At 41.8% G+C, this 17,997-nt stretch overlaps 1 protein-coding gene across 1 annotated transcript; it reads right to left on the bottom strand.

The window, feature by feature from the left end:
- Nucleotides 1-1,810: 1,810 nt before the first annotated feature.
- On the bottom strand, nt 1,811-17,736 carry LOC5579907 (elongation factor-like GTPase 1). Its single transcript, XM_021854113.1, has 2 exons — nt 14,843-17,736; nt 1,811-2,091 (listed from the first exon to the last, which is right to left on the bottom strand). Exons 1-2 carry the CDS (start codon nt 17,588-17,590, stop codon nt 1,903-1,905), a joined length of 2,937 nt encoding a protein of 978 aa, XP_021709805.1. The 5' UTR covers nt 17,591-17,736; the 3' UTR covers nt 1,811-1,902.
- Nucleotides 17,737-17,997: the final 261 nt, after the last annotated feature.

Genomic DNA, 17,997 nt, shown 5'->3' with positions numbered 1-17,997 from the left:
ATCATAGGGGAAAAAGGGGTCTGCATTTTTTCGAGGTGAAACAAATTGTAGGGGACCGAGGGGTGCACTAACGTGCCGCAAGTTTTTCATTGTTTTCTTACAGTTAAAGGCTCCAAAACGATTCTACCCCATTACCCCGAATCCCATTACCCCGAATGCCATTAACCCGAACGCCATTACCCCGAATTCCAAAACCCCGAATGACATTACCCCGAATTCCAATATCATGGGGAAATGTTATCAATATCATTATGTGAAGATAATTGTAAATTCGGGGAAAAAGCATTCGGGGTGATGGAATTCGGGGTAATGGTACATTGGGGGTAATGGAATTCGGGGTGGTGGCATTCTGGGAAATGGCATTCGGGGTAATGGGGTAGAATCCTCCAAAACATATCGGTTCCTTAGGAAAGTTTGTTCAGTAAATTGACAGAAAGCATATAAGCCAATAAAATTTGTTCACGGAAATGGTCTATTAATATGAAGCTATTCCAGAAGTCGGATGAGAAATAAAGCGACATATTAACCTAGTTCCTTAAAAAGTTAAATGGATCAAAACTGCAATCAAAATATACAAATCCCTTACTTTAGAAATATAAATCCTCAGTGCTTTTGACTTTTGTTTTTTCTTCACACGGTTTCAAAAGCTTAAAACGATCATTCCGATCAATTCTTCACCGTGGAAGCTATCCCTATTTAAAAACTAGGTGTTATTTGACCGAAATTAACGGTTTTATTCGGCCGAATATTGAGTCATTATTCGGCCGAATAATAATTTCTCAACTATTCGGTATTCGGCCGAAAGCCGAATAGTGATATTCGGTACATCTCTAGTATCGAATTTATCCAACCTGTTTTAGTTCCATAGTCCATAGCCCAGGACATTTTTCAACAAACTCAGAATTCGGCTAGAATCTCACTCAACATTGTTCGAAATTCTTCATAGGGTATTTCAAGAAGCATGACTCGGAATGTGTGAAAATGCTTATCAAAGCATATGCAAAAATGTTAGTCAGAATTAAGTGAGAATTCTGTACAGGATTTTACTGCCGTGAATCGCAAGTCAGTCCCATCTGCATTTTCGTCAAAATTGAGTTGAGTCCAGTTTTCACCATATTTTCCAATACTCTTTCAGCTGCACTAATGAAATAATATGATTTGTTCGGAAAAATTAGGAAAAAACATGTCAAATTGTCCCATAATGAAAAGTAACCACATGTCAGTCCCACTACAGATTTCCGCGTTGTGTAACACAAAAATGAATCGTATTTTGATCATCTTTATATTATTCTCGGAAAGATATCGTAATCAAAAGCAAATTGTGAAAGTTTCATTAAGATTTGAACATGCTCCAATTCTCAGGAATTTTTTGTATATTTGTATGGAAAACGAGTTTGGAAACTTCAGAGCCCATTTTCTCAATGCCTACTTTTTACAGATGGGATTGACTTGCGATTCACGGCAGTTTACAAGAATTGTTGCTAGAATTCTTTAAAATCTCTCCCAATATTCATTGCAAAACCCGACCTTGAAATTTTCGAGAATGCTGTCCAGGATTTCAAAAGAAACCATCTCATAATTCTAAAATGAATTCATCTTAGATTCTATCATAATTGTATCCAGGACTATATTGCAACGTTTATCAGGATTTTTGAAAACTACGCATCGAATTCGATTAAAGTCCTGTATTGAAGTCTATGCAATCCTAATGATGACTGTGAGAATCCTGTCAATGTTATTCGTGAAAGCCGTCTCCACGCACCCAGTTTCTCATGGACTTCTTCAAAAAATATTTCAATATCGGTACAGCCAATGCTCAGCGGTCAAGGGTTTAATAACAAATCGATTAAATTTTCAACATATATTCGCTAGCTACGATGCTCCTCCACTTCCATTATAGAATCACTTATTTTTCGAAAGCGTCCGTTGCTTTTCCGCGTGTTCCACCGTTTTCTTCTCCACCGGTAGGCCCTTCCGTTCCCGTATCGAGTCCATGTACACCTTGGCAATGTTGGTGAAGTCGGCCTTCTCGCCGTACTGTTCGTATTCCTCCTCGGTGGTCGGCACCCAGTACGGGTCGATGTCAACGATCTGGAAGAATTATTATTATTATCTTCATTAAGGATCTGAAAGAAGTAAATCGGGTTGGAATTTCAGGGCTGGTAGCAGGTCACTTTTTTAATGCAAGTCTCCATTTTCAATCGATGATCTTAAGCTTTTTTTAACAAAATCGTCTCTAAAGTCACTTTTTTATTTGCTTGATAGAGTTTTCTTTTTATCTTTGGTAGACAAAATTACCTTAAAGGTATTTTCCCATACTAGAGTAATTATGCTTTATTCTCGTAACACCTTAAAAGGTGTCTCCCTATTTACTTTTGCACAATGAACGAACAAATCCAAGCCGTACAACATTTCGGCGGGACAAGTCATTGGTGTGGATCACTCGGTTGAAATAAGGGAATTCAATCGTTTTGTAGTTATACAGTTGTGTTCAGAATAATAGTAGTGAAAGCCGATTTTCATACAAAATGCTCAACTTTGGCATGCTATAACTTTGTTTCCATATGAGCAATCGGCATGAAATTTTGGCAGTGAACTACAAATATGCTCAAATTCATTATTACAAAATTTGAAATTTTCACACTACCGGCTAAAAAGTTAAGCACCAGGTGAAATCGCTCAAAATAATAGTAGTTTTAATAATTTAAATATCTGCTGTATTTTGAGTTTTAGAATTTTTCTTTAAACATTGTTTCAACCATTTCCACCCAAGCTCTAAATGTATAGACAATACAATTTTTTACTAAATTGTTGCTGAACAAAAATTTACAAAAGAAAAACTACTATTATTTTGAGCGATTTCACCTGGTGCTTAACTTTTTAGCCGATAGTGTGAAAATTTTCAAATTTTGTGATACCGTCGGACGGGGCTACTTTTGATTCCAGGGGCTACTTTGGACACTCACCTTTTGTATTTATTTGCAGCGTAAATATTAATCTGAGTAATTTTGTGTCTTCAGCACTTTTATTAACCAATATATGCTCTACCACTAGGCATGATTTTTTCTTGGAACAACATCAACAATAACAGGATAAATAAGAAAACATTTCAAAAAAGCCCGAATAAATATTCACAAGGTATAAAACATTGGTTATACAGTGAAACCTCCATGAGTCGATATTGAAGGGACCATCGACTCATGGAAATATCGAGTCATGGAACAGCAATCCTTTGGAAAGCTGCTTCTAGGGACCATCATAGTAACCATGAAATTTTGTTCTTAGTATGGTTCCATGAGTCGATATCGAGTCATGGAACATCGACTCATGGAGGTATCACTGTACAAACATTGTTTGAATTTCACCCATGTCTTGGAAACTTATTAGGAGTATCACAAAACTATGGAATCGTCATGTTTCATGAAAATCTTGTGATTTGTTTTGCTTAAAATTGTTGTTTTATTAAAATAATTGATCAAAGGTCTTATTTTTGCGACTTTTATTTTATTACAGTGATCCCTCCATGAGTCGATGTTCCATGACTCGATATCGACTCATGGAACCATACTGGAAACAAAATTTCATGGTTACTATGATGGTCCCTTCAAACAGCTTTCCAAATGATTGCTGTTCCATGACTCGATATTTCCATGAGTCGATGATCCCTTCAATATCGACTCATGGAGGTTTCACTGTATAATGTTTTGGTTTGTGTATTTTACAACATTAAAAAAATAAAATAAATGTTTGTAAAAGTGACTAGACATAAAACACATATATTTCAATACGTACCAATGCCAAATTCACAACATAATATCTAAAAAACTATTTTTCGTCATATTTTACATGAATTTGTAGTACAGAACAGTTGCATCCTTCAAATGCCTAAATTAAAATACTCTTAAGCCAGCTCTAAACTGCTAAGAAACTAAAAGCATATTACAAAAGCAAACTTACTTCTTTACGATCTTGCTAAACATTACTTCATAGATTGCGTTTTTTAATGAAAATTACTTACTGGTATTAAATTAGTTACCGGTATTAATGTGATCCTTCAACATATCGTTCATATAACAGTAGGAATAGAAAAAAAGAAGAGTTTTTGTACATAACTCATTTATCATCGTACTACCTAGTAGTTACGTCGTTCATTTATGTCAACTTGAAAATCGAGCATTCGTAACTGGTAGTTCCATTTAAGAGGAAGTTGAAAATTTAAGTTTCATACTGCAAACTGAGAAAAGTGAATGCCATGTTTCGCTGAAATTTGTTATATATGTGTAATTGATTCTAGCTTTGCAATTTTCTACATTAAGTTTATCAATGAAAAACGTTCCATAACATCACAGTGGACGACAATCTATTGAATCAGTTTGAAAGTTATAAGGAAAAATCATTTCATTAGCAAATTGTGAAAATGTCCAAAGTAGCCCCTTTTTTGTCTTGAAGGACACACTTTTTTCCCTATTCAAGCATTTTTGTTATTTCTTGATGGATTTGCCTCATATTTTGCACATTTGTTACGTACATATACAACTTAAATATAGGCAAAAATTATCAACATCTATTCATAATTCTAAGAGTTACAAATCCTCAAAGTTAAAGAATGTGGAAATAATGTCAAAAGAAGCCCCGTTTAACGGTAATGAATTTGAGCATATTTGTAGTTCACTGCCAAAATTTCATGCCGATTGCTCATATGGAAACAAAGTTACAGCATGCCAAAGTTGAGCATTTTGTATGAACATCGGCTTTCACTACTATTATTCTGAACACAACTGTACATTCCAAAAACCGTGTTAAAAAATACGCGGATTACCGTGATAGGATAAAAGATCATCGTTTACGGCGTTTCGTTGATTTTCATGTTTGTTAACGTTAGCGTCAACGGGTTGCGTTGAATTAACGTCAACGAACATCGTTCATCTTATCGTTGATCACTGGGTGACCTGTGTAGATGCAATGAACATTTTCGCTACGTTGATAAACATATAAAAGGATGCAAGCAGCAAGGGCCAAGATCAATTTTATACCAGTGGAAGAGAAATTCGGAAACGTTGCAAAATCTGTCAATGACGATGAAAGGGGGAAAAATGAAGATCTACCGATCCATGTCGCCAAGTAGCCCTTTTGCCGAGGAAGTTTTCAAATACTGTACACTGGTTTCCGGGAAGTAAAGGCGTTTCGAAATCACAAATTTTAAGGCTGAATGACTGCATGGATAAGGACAAATGAAAATTCTTGCCGCTCACATCCTAAGCACCTCACCTAAGCAATTTAAAATTGTGTTGCATACAATAAATCCATAAAGCTATTCTATCAGAAAAATCTAATAAGGTCAATTGTTCGCTCGACATATTCGTTTTAAATTTCATCCAATGCATTTCATATGCAAAACAGTGCAACTATCGTCTTATAATCGTTACAAACCTACGTACTGGTTGACGTCTGATATGCAGTACTTACATGTCGAATTATGAGCATAGCATATAACTTACGCTGGTTCCTTAAAATTGTACATCCTATATGGATGATTGTCATGTAGGTAGTATCGTGTTTGCATTTCAGGCAATGTTGCGAAAAAGAACAGTCACATCAACGCTCAGGTCATGTTTTAAATTGGATTTATTGGTAAGTAAACCACTTTAACTAAGATTATTATAATCTGAAATGATGAAATCTTATTCCTTAGTTTAGATCCATCAATCTGGAGTCAACCACCCACCGAAAGGAACGCAGTGAAGCATAAATCCGCGAATATATCTTGGCAACCGTTTTTTACTCTTGGTAAGTTATCTAAAAATAACTAACTAAACTAATACTTAATTTTGTAATTGTAATTGTAATTGCTCAATCCACACCCTGGCAGCCAATTATCCGCCCATCTAGACACGGGCTGGGTGAGGACCTACCAAGCCTCCCCCGTTAACATGTCCTATACCGTTTAGCACACCGGGATCTTCCACAGGCAGGCGCCGGAATTAAAGCGGTCCCACAAGCTTCAGATACATTAAATAGATATAGTCCCTCTGGCACTAAACCGAATGGCGCCCTCCGCTTCACCACTAGTACTGCTTCCCCACACGCCAAGCACAATATCGAAAGTAGCACGTTGTATAGCAAATACAGTACACCACCTCCGACACTATGCCAAATGTACAGGAAAAACAGCACCAGTAAGAAAGCGGAAGGCGCACCACTCGGTTCAGTGCCAGAAGGACTATAAGTATAACGAAGAAGAAATGAAAAGATAGTAGAGTTGGTTCGGTTATTTGATTGCTGAAACGAAAAAACAGAAACAAAGTGTTAACATTAAAACGGGGTTTTATAATTGATAAATGAATCGATAGTTTCTCATCTGTTACGTTTCCTTATCGTAGCGCTGTCGATTTTTTCCATCTCCAGGGTGTTCGTCTCCGCTCGAGCAATGAGGACCATGATGAAATGAGAATATAAAAATTTGAGCATTAGTGTTGATCTAGTAATAGATTAATTTAAACTGCTTTTCATGTGCTAAGTAACTTGTAAACTCCTACTCAATTATGTTTTGTTGGCCTACACGTTTTATTTAGACACAATTTTTATTTAGAAAACTATTTGGATCCGAGATTTTAGGTGCAGATTGAGCATGTTTGATAAAACAAGCATCCTGTTTTCAGTTAAAGAATGTTCAAGAAGTTGATGATTCTGTTATTTATACTGGCTACATACAAGAATTCACTATTGATGTAATATATGGATATTGAAAGTTCCAACGCGCGATTATAATACTTCAGTTTTCGTGCTGTTGTATTGGTGTAAGTAGTGGGAAACCAATCAGTTTGGTGATTCTAACGGTAACAAATAGCAAGACGAAAGGAAAGTTGATAATCTATCATCATTATGATTTCAGTCCTAATTTCATGATCCGTTTAATAAATTCCGCGTATGATTCGGCAATTTTAACAATTTATACATGTGTATTCGAAGAAAACAGACTACGAGCATTTATTACCTGTTGCAAGGTTCCTAAGTGATCAGATATTTATCATTTTCTACAGCCTAATTTAATAATACCTACATTGGGTTGTAACAAAAATTTGATCTTGGGATGTTGATTTGCCTCCTAATCATAGTTTCGACAATAGTCACATGCTTACTATCCCTTATGGCAGTGTTGTTGATTCTATTGTCTATCGCTCATCAGTTTCGCGCCACCCGGCAGGGACTTGGTCCTATGTACCCAATACTCTGCTGTGTCTTAACTTCACGCAATACATTCTGTAGATGTGTGATACAGTTTGCGGAATATTATGATTTATCACTTCGTTCAGATGGAAAATTCTGTTATGGTACCATATTCACATATCAGATAACTCCCACCTGGAACGATGTAATACATCGGAGACATGTAGATTCAGATGTATGTATACGATCTATGCCTAGTTCGGCTCTGATCGACAGGCAATCAGTGTATTCAGTTTTTCAACTAGCTTGAAGCGATGAACGTTTCAAGACAAGCTCTCCACTATATCTGCTAGCAATCACCGGTCGTCGATAGACATTTCGGTTCTTTTCTGCTAAAGATAGATCCGATTGTATGCCAAAGACTATGGCTCATGCTTTTCAATACAGCTGGAAAAACAAGAACTACACCCAGCACCAAATAGTACGTAACTATGAGGCGGACCGGAAGGTTTGATGAGCAATCCCCACCAACTAACTAAACTAATACTTAATTATTGAAAAAATACTCCTTTCATAGAACATCCATTCGTCAACAATAATAACAGACAGGACGTCAAAAGCCATTGGATAAAATTCCATCTTGCAAAATGTACATTGTGAATCAAGCCAACCATAATAACCATAATAATTTGAAGATTTAATTCAATCACAAAGAGGACCTATACTAATTTAGTTTATATATTTATAATGGAATAAGTAAATAGAAGTTTGGTAAACTTTTAACTTTTAAATCTGTTTTGATTATAATTTTATTACATTCCAGGTAAGCTCACCAACATAAATCATATGAAGAATAAAATATAAAGAATAAGGATTCCACTTACGACAAAATAAAAATACACATTGATTTCCGTAGGAAAAGCATATAAGTTCCTCAACCGCTCTACGTTGATAGGAACTCATATAATGATAACATGCCAACTAAAAGAGCGCACTATATGCATTGCATATAACATATAGTCGATGATTTCGGCCTTCGATAAATCTTATATTAATTTCCAATAGTGCGAAATTATATGCCTACCATATAACATCGACCTGGGAAGTAGGCTCAGTGTAGACTTGATCTCCTGAACATACACATCTAGTGGTCACGAAGCTATTTCCTGCAAAATTAGTTCATCTGGTCAGTGGCAAAAATAAGTAAACCATTGCTATTTTCCAGACAAAATGCCTATGTTTTGGGACCTGTATCTTAACTTCTGGTACAGTCAACCCTCCATGAGTCGATATTGAAGGGACCATCGACTCATGGAAATATCGAGTCATGGAACAGCAATGCTATGGAAAGCCGTTCGAGGGGACCATCGTAGTAACCATGAAATTTGGTTTTCAATATGGTTCCATGAGTCGATATCGAGTAAAGGAACATCGACTCATGGAGGTTTAGCTGTAGTTCGAATTGACCTGAAATTTGATTGTCGAACTACAAATGACCTGAAGTTTTATCTATAGCGAATTCCTTATATTGCAATGCAAAAAAAGTTCCAGAGGGTAGATCAATGATAAAATCAACCGAGAGATTCATTACCTAATTCAAAAACGGTATGTTTTGGGTGGCTGATTTCAACGAAGTTGTTAACATTCAGAAGTAACGTAAATTTGCACAACATACCACTTGGGCACTTCCATGAACCACTTTGGCATGGGGTTTTTTGACTCGGACGAATCCTCTGAAACTTTGCAATAAGAAGCACTTTAATAAGACGCATATTGTGGCTAAATATGAGCTCAGTAGCTTTGTGACGATGTGGTGCGTTACATCATGCTGAACATCGGCTCGTAAGGTTGATGTAATTGGGTTGGGTAATTTCGCGATACTCCATCAACAGTTCATGAAATGGGTGATTTATGTTGATGGTTGTTATGCTGTGAATTTCGGTGGTCATCACTTTAAAAACGGTTTATAACTTCGTTTTAGCATCGGCAAGGCTGCTGTTTTAAAGGTCGATCAACAATCCGAAGTGGGCTAAGAAATCCGCACCGATTATTGCTTGACTGACGTTCGCCACCAAAAAGTTCCATTTGAAACGCCGTCTCAGACCCAATCGGTAGTGATAAACTTCGTGGAATACGTTTTTATTTCTGAACCGTTGGCCGCGTGGAGCACGAAAGGCTCCAGACATCTTCTTCTTCCTGCATGCCGGTATTATCGAGATATCGGATCCCGTATCGATTAAGAAACACCGATTGCTTGTTTTATCGTAGATTTTAAGGCACCGGCTTGAAAAAGTACCACTCACCTTTGCCGATTCAGGTGAGCAGAACTTTAGTATTTTGGTTTCTTGTACTGACAAGGCTTCTTGCTACGCTGTGCCTGCAGACCGTACGTTCTGTGGTACCAGCACATTTCGCTCGTCATCCTAGATGAAGATGCAGATCGGCTGCAACGACGAAATTCTGCGCTGAGCGTTTCCAACTGCTCTTTTATGTGTTCCATCGGTTCGTTCGTTCTGGAGGAGGTTCCATTAGTAGCAGTAGAAACGGCTGCGACATAAAATAAAACCTCGCCAACAACAATTCGTCAATTCACTCGGTTCATAGCCGCTTCTCTCCATCTTCGACTGCGACCCACGCTCTCCAGGTCCTGGTGCACCTGGTCAATCCACCTAGCTCGCTGCGCCCCACGCCTTCTTGTTCCGACCGGATTCGTAGCGAACACCATCTTTACAGGGTTGTTGTCCGGCATTATTGCAACATGCCCTGCCCAGCATATCCTTCCAGCTTTAGCTACCTTCACGATACTGGGTTCGCCGTAGAGTTGGGCGAGCCGTGGTTCATCCTTCGCCGCCACACGCCGTTCTCCAAGTCCTCCTCGAGCATAGTCCACGCCTCATGCCCGTAGAGGACAACCGGTCTTATGAGCGTTTTGTACATCGTACATTTGGTGCGGGGGTGCATCTTTCTTGACCGCAGTTTCTTCTGGAGCCCATAGTAGGCACGACTTCCGCTGATGATGCGCCTTCGTATTTCCCAACTAACATTGTTGTCAGTCGTCAACAAGGATCCGAGGTAGACGAACTCATCCACCACCTCGAAGGTATCTCCATCTATCGTAACACTGCTTCCTAGGCGGGTCCTGTCGCGCTCAGTTCCGCCAACCAGCAAGTACTTTGTTTTCGACGCATTCACCATTAGCCCGACTCTTGTTGCTTCGCGTTTTAGGCGGGTAAACAAATCTGCCACCGTTTCAAATTTTCTCCCAATAATATCCATGTCGTCCGCGAAGCAAACAAATAGTCCGGATCTCGTGAAAATCGTGCCTCGACTGTTAAATCCGGCTCTCCGCATAACACCTTCAAGCGCAATATTGAACAACAGGCACGAAAGTCCATCGCCCCGTCGTAGTCCCCGCCGAGACTCGAACGAACTGGAGTGTTCGCCCGATATCTTCACGCAGTTTTGCACACCGTTCATCGTTGCTCTGATCAATCTTATGAGCTTCCCGGGAAAGTTGTTCTCGTCCATGATTTTCCATAGCTCTACGCGGTCGATACTATACTATACTACTATCTATATACTATACTATACTATACTATACTATACTATACTATACTATACTACTATCGTATGCCGCCTTGAAATTGATCAACAAATGGTGCGTAGGGACCTAATACTCACGGCATTTCTGGAGGATTTGCCGCACGGAAAAGATCTGGTCCGTTGTCGAGCGGCCGTCGATGAAACCTGCTTGATAACTTCCCAATCTGGGATAGCACTTTGTAGGCGGCGTTTAGGATGGTGATTGCACAATAATTTTCACACTCCAGTTTGTCGCCCTTTTTGTAGATAGGGCTTATAACGCCTTGCTTCCACTCCTCCGGTAGTTGTTCCGTTTCCCAAATTCTGACTATCAGCCGATGCAGACAAGCGGCCAACCTGTCCGGGCCCATCTTGATGAGTTCGGCTCCGATACCATCCTTGCCAGCGGCCTTGTTGTTCTTGAGCTGTTGAATGGCATCCTTAACTTCCCCCATCGTGAGAGCTGGTTGGTTTCCGTTGTTCACTGTGCTGACGTAGCCATCGCCTTCGTTGTCCTGACCTTCTGTGCCTGTATTCTCTGCGCCATTCAGGTGTTCATCGTAGTGCTGCTTCCACCTTTCGATCACCTCGCGTCCGTCCGTCAAGATGCTCCCATCCTTATCCCGGCACATCTCAGCTCGCGGCACGAAGCCTTTGCGGGATATGTTAAGCTTTTGATAGAACTTCCGCGTTTCTTGAGAACGGTACAGCAACTCCATCTCTTGGCATTCCACCTCTTCCAGGCGGCGCTTTTTGTCCCGGAATAGGCGGGTTTGCTGTTTCCGCTTCAGTCTGTATCGTTCCACGTTTTGCCGCGTACCATGCTGCAGCATTGCAGCCCGCGCTGCATTCTTCTCTTCTAAAACCTCCTAGCACTCCTCGTCGAACCAATCGTTTCTTGAGCTCCGTTCCACATATCCGACAATGCCTTCGGCAGCGTCGTTAATGGCTGCTTTGACTGTCCTCCAGCAGTCCTCAAGAAAGGCCCTATCGAGCTCGCCCTCATCTGGCAACGCTGCCTCAAGATGCTGCGCGTACGCATTGGCGACATCCGGTTGTTTCAGCCGCTCGAGATTGTACCGGGGCGCGCGTCGGTACCGTACATCATTGATGACGGATAGTTTTGGGCGCAGTTTCACCATCACCAGGTAGTGGTCGGAGTCAATGTTAGCGCCACGATAGGTTCTGACGTCGGTTATGTCGGAGAAGTGCCGTCCATCGATCAAAACGTGGTCGATTTGCGATTCTGTTTGCTGAGGTGATCTCCAGGTGTACCGATACGGGAGGCTGTGCTGGAAATAGGTGCTACGAATGGCCATGTTCTTGGAGGCGGCAAAATCTATCAGTCGTAGGCCGTTCTCGTTCGTCAGCCAGTGGGCGCTAAAATTTCCAATCGTCGGTCTGAACTCCTCCTCCAGGCCAACCTGAGTGTTCAAATCTCCTATGATGATCTTGACGTCGTGGCTTGGGTAGCGATTGATTGTTCCGGTCCGTATTATCTCGTTGTCGTTCCTGTGCTGATGTGTTTTTACGGTTGGCTTGCAGGGCCTGACAACAACCCCCTAGATTTCCGGAGGACCATTCCCCCTAAATGTTCGGAGGGCCATAGTGCGCAGTTTAGCTTAAAGTCCTTCTCTGGCACTCGGACGTTGATCAGCCGCCCCTGACATGGGGAACAGACGCTGTTGTGAGCCACTCCTAACATGGAGTACAGACACTCCAGGTTTGCAAAGGCAAAAGCAAACCCCCCCCCCCTTCCCTGTCAGCACACGACCAAAGTTCCCACCGGGGGTTGGTTACCCGATCTTCCCCAAGGTTACTCGTACCCCGGACAGTACCGCGAGGAGGTAGGGATAGGAGTTGCTGGGCAAGAGGTTAAGGACCGCACAAAGGGGTCTATTTTATTCCTGCAGGTACGCGAGTTACCAATGGTACGTCATGCCCAGCCATTTACAGTGCCATAGGGCGCACATGCGCTGGAGAAAAAGCATTTTAAGCAGGTCACATTGAGTCTGGTGGCCAGCTCTTGCATTTTAGCAAGCAGGTGCGTTGGACGCATGTCGCCGAGGTCAGTGGCATCAAGAAGTCGTTTCAGTCGGGTCTCCGGTGAGAGAGCGAATCGTGATATGAGCCGAGCTTTTAACGACTGGTACTTATTTTCCGCTGGAGGAGCGGATACCAAGTCGGCAATGTCACATATCACCGACTGGTCCACCTTTGCCAAAATGTGGTAGAACTTAGTGTCATCCTTCGTAACGTTTGAAAGGATGAACTGCGCTTCGGTGATGATAAAACTACCGGATTTTCACTACCGCCGTACGCGTACGTGTTCCCGGATCAGTCGGGGTCGCCAATGTGGGGAACGTGATGAAACAAGACCGAAAGAACGCGATTTACAGTGAAATATAATAACTTAATTTTCTCTACCGAACACACGTTTGTTTACCGGTAATGCGACATTTCGAATGAATCAATATTCTTCGTTGATGACGTTTTTCCTCTCATGAGTTCGCCATAAATGACGTCCTATAAGATCATACCCCGTGTTCTTAGCAAATCTTGAAGCTCTTTCCAGAGTTTCGTTTGGTACTTTTTCCAATAGTTATTTTAGCAATTTTTCTATTCAAACTTCTAAGACTACCTCAGGGGTCGAACATTTCTTCAGAGATGTTTGCATGAGTTCGCTTCTGCAGGGGTTCGTCAGGTTGTTCCCAAGGGCTTTCAATTTAAAAACAATCTTGATGAACCCCAGAAAAAATCTTTCGAGGACTTCCTTTAAAATTTTCTGGAAGAATCTAGGAATGAAGTCTCCGGATAAAGCCTTGAAAATATTTTTTTCCGATTAGAATCTAAAAAAAAATAAACACATTATTTTGGAGGAAATCTAAAAAAAATCGCGATGATTTGTTCAAGGATTTATTGCTGAGAATCCATCATAAATCGAGAAATTTCTTGAAAAAGCCTGGAAAAATGTGCATTGTACTGTAAGTTGTACTATAAATTCTTGAAAGAACTACTGAAGATATATAAAGAGAGGTTTCTGATTTAATTTTAGCAAAAGTCTTGAATGAAAATCCTGAAGGAAAAACAGTTCATGAAATCTCTGGAGTATGTTTTAGAAGTTATTCTTAGAGGAATTTCCAGTTGTATAATTGGAAATAACATGGAAGTATCATCGGATACATTTTTAGAGAACTGAGGACTCAGAATTAAACATTAGAGGAAATCTTAAGTAATTTCTTAAGATATGCTTCAAAATCTTGGTTGGTTTTTGTAAATATTCGAATTGAAATCAAATAGGAATTGACAAGTTAATCCGTGAATGGTTGACTGGATGAAAGTCTCTTTGCTGGACGAAGAAGTCTCGGTGTAATGTTTGAAGGAAAATTAGGACAAATATCTCAATGAATTTCTTTTGAAATTTCTGGAAAATAATTATGAGAAAAAGCCAAGAATGATTCCTGGCGTAATGTCACGAGGAATACTAAGGGAAATATTCAGAAGTGTTATTTAAGAAATATCTGGGTCTCGAAGAGTCAAAAAAAAAAATCTGGTTGTTTTTCATCACGCCAGTCTTTAATGAAACGGCCTACTTTCCTGCACTGAAGTATGCAGTGCGGGAATAGTCATTACGCAACTGAAACCAGTGCTGCAATGATTCATTACGCAACGCTTTTTCGCAACTGTTTTGAGTGGCGTAATGAGTCATTACACATTTTTTCAGAAATTGCAAAATAAAGGTGAATGCATTCCGATATAATTTCTGATACCCTCAAGTGGTTTTCTACGAAATTGCAAAAAATGTTGTACTTATTCGTCGCAGAACTCGATTTTTACAGCACTCGTCGTAATTTTCCTACGACACGCGCTGTAAAAATCATCATTCTGCAACTTGTTCCGTAAATTACTATTACAGATCAACTGAAATTCCCTGGTTTCTGAATGGCCTAGTTTTCTACTCTTGTTCTTGATTGGTTTCTTGTATGAAGCAAGTCAAGTACACTCTAAAAGTCCCTTTTTGAGACACTTAGTCTAGTGTCTACTACCAGCCCTAGAATTGGCATCGGCCACTTTCACCAGATATGCAACTTACCTCCCAATGGCTGAACACTAGCTGCGGCATCGCCAATCCCGAAGTCTGCTTGCGAATCTCGGTGGCAAAGTTGAACGACTCTATCACCGGAATTACAGCACTCACATCGAACTGGCCGCTTCCTTCGATAAGGTCAGCGGACAGGATCCGTCCCTGCCGTCTTCCGATGACGGCGTACAGTTTTCCCAGAACATCCGAATTCACGGTGATGTTACAGCTGTACATCGGGTGGACCAATCGCTGCGGTTGATTCTGGAACGCCTTCTTGCATCCGTCTTTGACGATGGACATGATCTGACCGGAGAGGGGACCGTGGGACACTACGGCTGAGCTTGATTCGTCGGCTTCTGCATTTGGGGCGGTCACATCCCATTCCAATAGGATGAAGCAAACGCCCTGCATGGGTTCGTCTGCTAGAGGGCCTGCTAAACTTGCCAGCTGGAATCCGTTTACGAAGGACGACTCCAAGCTGTGTCTGATGTCTACGGAGTCATTGGGAACTTGCCGCAAGTCCCATACTAATGGATGATTGAAGGAGGAGCAGTTCAGCAAAACGTTCGTACCGCATTTCTTCGGACCGAAGCTCCAGATTTTGTCCACGGTGGATGCGTTGAGTTCTTCGGTCTCGCTTTCGACGAATATTTTACTGAGCTTGGCTTTAAGATCTTCCAGTGAGTCCTTGAGGTAGTGGGAAATCTCCTTCGCTTCCTGGGACTTCGCCAGTGCCTTCAATATGGGATTGCTTCGTTCTAGGAGTTCAACAGCTTCTTCCGGTAGGGGAATTGCGAGCAGTTTGATAAAGCTCTGCTTGTTAGGTGTAAAGATGGTCACAGTTTTGTCCCGTTCTCTTTCCTTTGCGAGTTCTTCCTCCGGGTTTTCCTCCGATGTGGGCACAAATTTGACGATCGTCTCCTTGAATGGTACGATCGGCTTGGACACATTCAGTTTTATTTTGGCGTAGGTTTCTTCCAGGTCTTTGATGCAACGTTCCAAGTGGACCTCGCCCAGAGTCAAGAGGACATGTTCTCCACTTTCCTGGATGCGAACCTCAACGCAGGCATCCGCTTGATTTAGAAGCTTCAATCCCCGTACCAGCTTCGGCATGTTCTGGATGTCCTTGGGCTCGACGGCGACCCGGAGGATTGGAGTTGCTATCGCTGGAAGGTCCACAAATGGTGGACAGAAGGGAGTGTTGCTCAGGGTTGCAGTTTTGAGAACGTGATTCTGAAGACCAGCTATTCCTGCTATGCTCCCTGCTGGGACAGATTCAATCACTTCCAGTTGTCGCCCCATCAGCATGAATAGATGATCTACTTGAACCTGCGTTATGTGCGGTGAAGCCGACAAATCGAAACCATCCGACAGTAAATTCCTAGGATCGTGTTTTGGGCCTATCACATACACTTTGTCACCTCGCTTAAGCGTCCCACTGTAAACTCGTGCAAACGCGAGGAAAGCTTCATCACAGGATTCCGCTTCTTCCGAATCCTCCATCAGGGTCATCCTCGAGAAGCTTTCTACCACGTTTTGTGGTAACGATTTCTTATCCACGGGAAACATTTTCGAAATAAAAACGATCAATGTTTCGCTACTCGCGTCGCACTTCAGAATGTCTTTACTAAGTTTCTGCGTTTGTTCCGGGAATGAATGGAAGTCTTCCATTCTAGAACAGAGCAACTTCTCTGCTTTTGTCTCTGGAATCATCCGAGGATTTGGGACGTTGTTCACAACCAACTCCAGCAAAAATTTCTCCATCGGTAACCATTGGGACAGCAAATTCCTAATCGGTATTCGAATATCCGCATGCTTCAAGTCTCGAACCGTCTGTGCAATTCCCAGCTTCTCAGATATCGCTTTCAACTTGTCCACGTCTCGATTCTCTACCAAATCGTACACATTCCACAGATTGTCCAAAACCAGTTGAACAAACAAGGGCTTCCTCCCCTTCTCCAGCGCTCCCTTTTCGATGCTCTTCTTCTTGGGACTGTAGAAAAAATCACCCCACATCGCTTCCTCAAGTTCCGCCAGCGGAACTCCCAACTTTTCCTGATACAGTTTCGCAAAAGCCTTCAGCGTAAAGCCCCAGCCATCCAACGCCGATCCGAACAGGACATTTCCATTTGCCGGTGTGTAATAAATCCTCGAATCGTCCGTATCTTCCAGAGCCGATAGCTGATGATCCGAGCTCAGTTCCTCCTTGGCCAGCACATCCGACGCAAAAATATTCCCTACCACCGCATTGACCTGCTCCAGAACTTGCCTCAGATGCTTGTAAGCTTCCACCGGGTCCATCTTCTTCTCCAGCACCAACCGGTCGACCTTGTTCAGCAGCAGCACCGTTCGCAAGTTCTCACTGTAGGCCTGCTTCAGACAAATCCTCGTCTGAGGACAAACACCCTCCACGACATCCACCACAACAATCGCTCCGTCGCAAAGCCGAACCGCAGTGGAAACCTCGCTGCTGAAGTCCACATGCCCCGGCGAATCTATCAAATTCACCAAATGTCCCTCGTAGTACAGCGCTATGCTGCTGCTCTTCATCGTAATCTGGCGTTCCTGTTCGTCCGGGCGGCTGTCCATGTAGCGCAACTTGCCGGCCAATCGTTGCGAGATAATTCCATTGCTGGCAATCAACGAATCCGCAAGGGTCGTTTTGCCATGATCGACGTGTGCCAATATGCAAATGTTACGGATGCGCTCCGGCTGGGACTGCAACTCAACCAGTTGGGAAAAGTCTACCCGGACCATGATTCTTTATATCTGTGCAGCGGAACGGAAACGGGTCCACGGAATTAAAAATCGAATATCACTGACACGTATCGAATATCGCGCGCGCAGACCCGTTTTTACGCGAAACTCAACACACACTTTCGACGCACGTGCGGTTTGTTGTTGTTTACGTCGCGTTGTGAAATTGAAGGAACGGTGGGAAAATGGACCATGCCGGACCATTCTTCTTTTTTTTTCTTCTAAAAAAGGCTTTACGAGCGAGGGGTTTTTCGTTCGTTTTCTACACCCTGAAATAGTTCTACTCAGCGATTGCAATGTACTGAAATAAAGGCAATATTGTGATTTTATTGGGGCCCATAGGTCTTTTCATGTGACAGGTCCGTCTATGCATTTGTTTACATCGGTGGAGGACTGGTGCTAACACG

This window comes from Aedes aegypti, chromosome 3 (genome assembly GCF_002204515.2).
Source record: "Aedes aegypti strain LVP_AGWG chromosome 3, AaegL5.0 Primary Assembly, whole genome shotgun sequence".
Lineage (NCBI taxonomy): Eukaryota > Metazoa > Arthropoda > Insecta > Diptera > Culicidae > Aedes > Aedes aegypti.
This window is presented reverse-complemented; position numbering and strand designations above follow the sequence as displayed.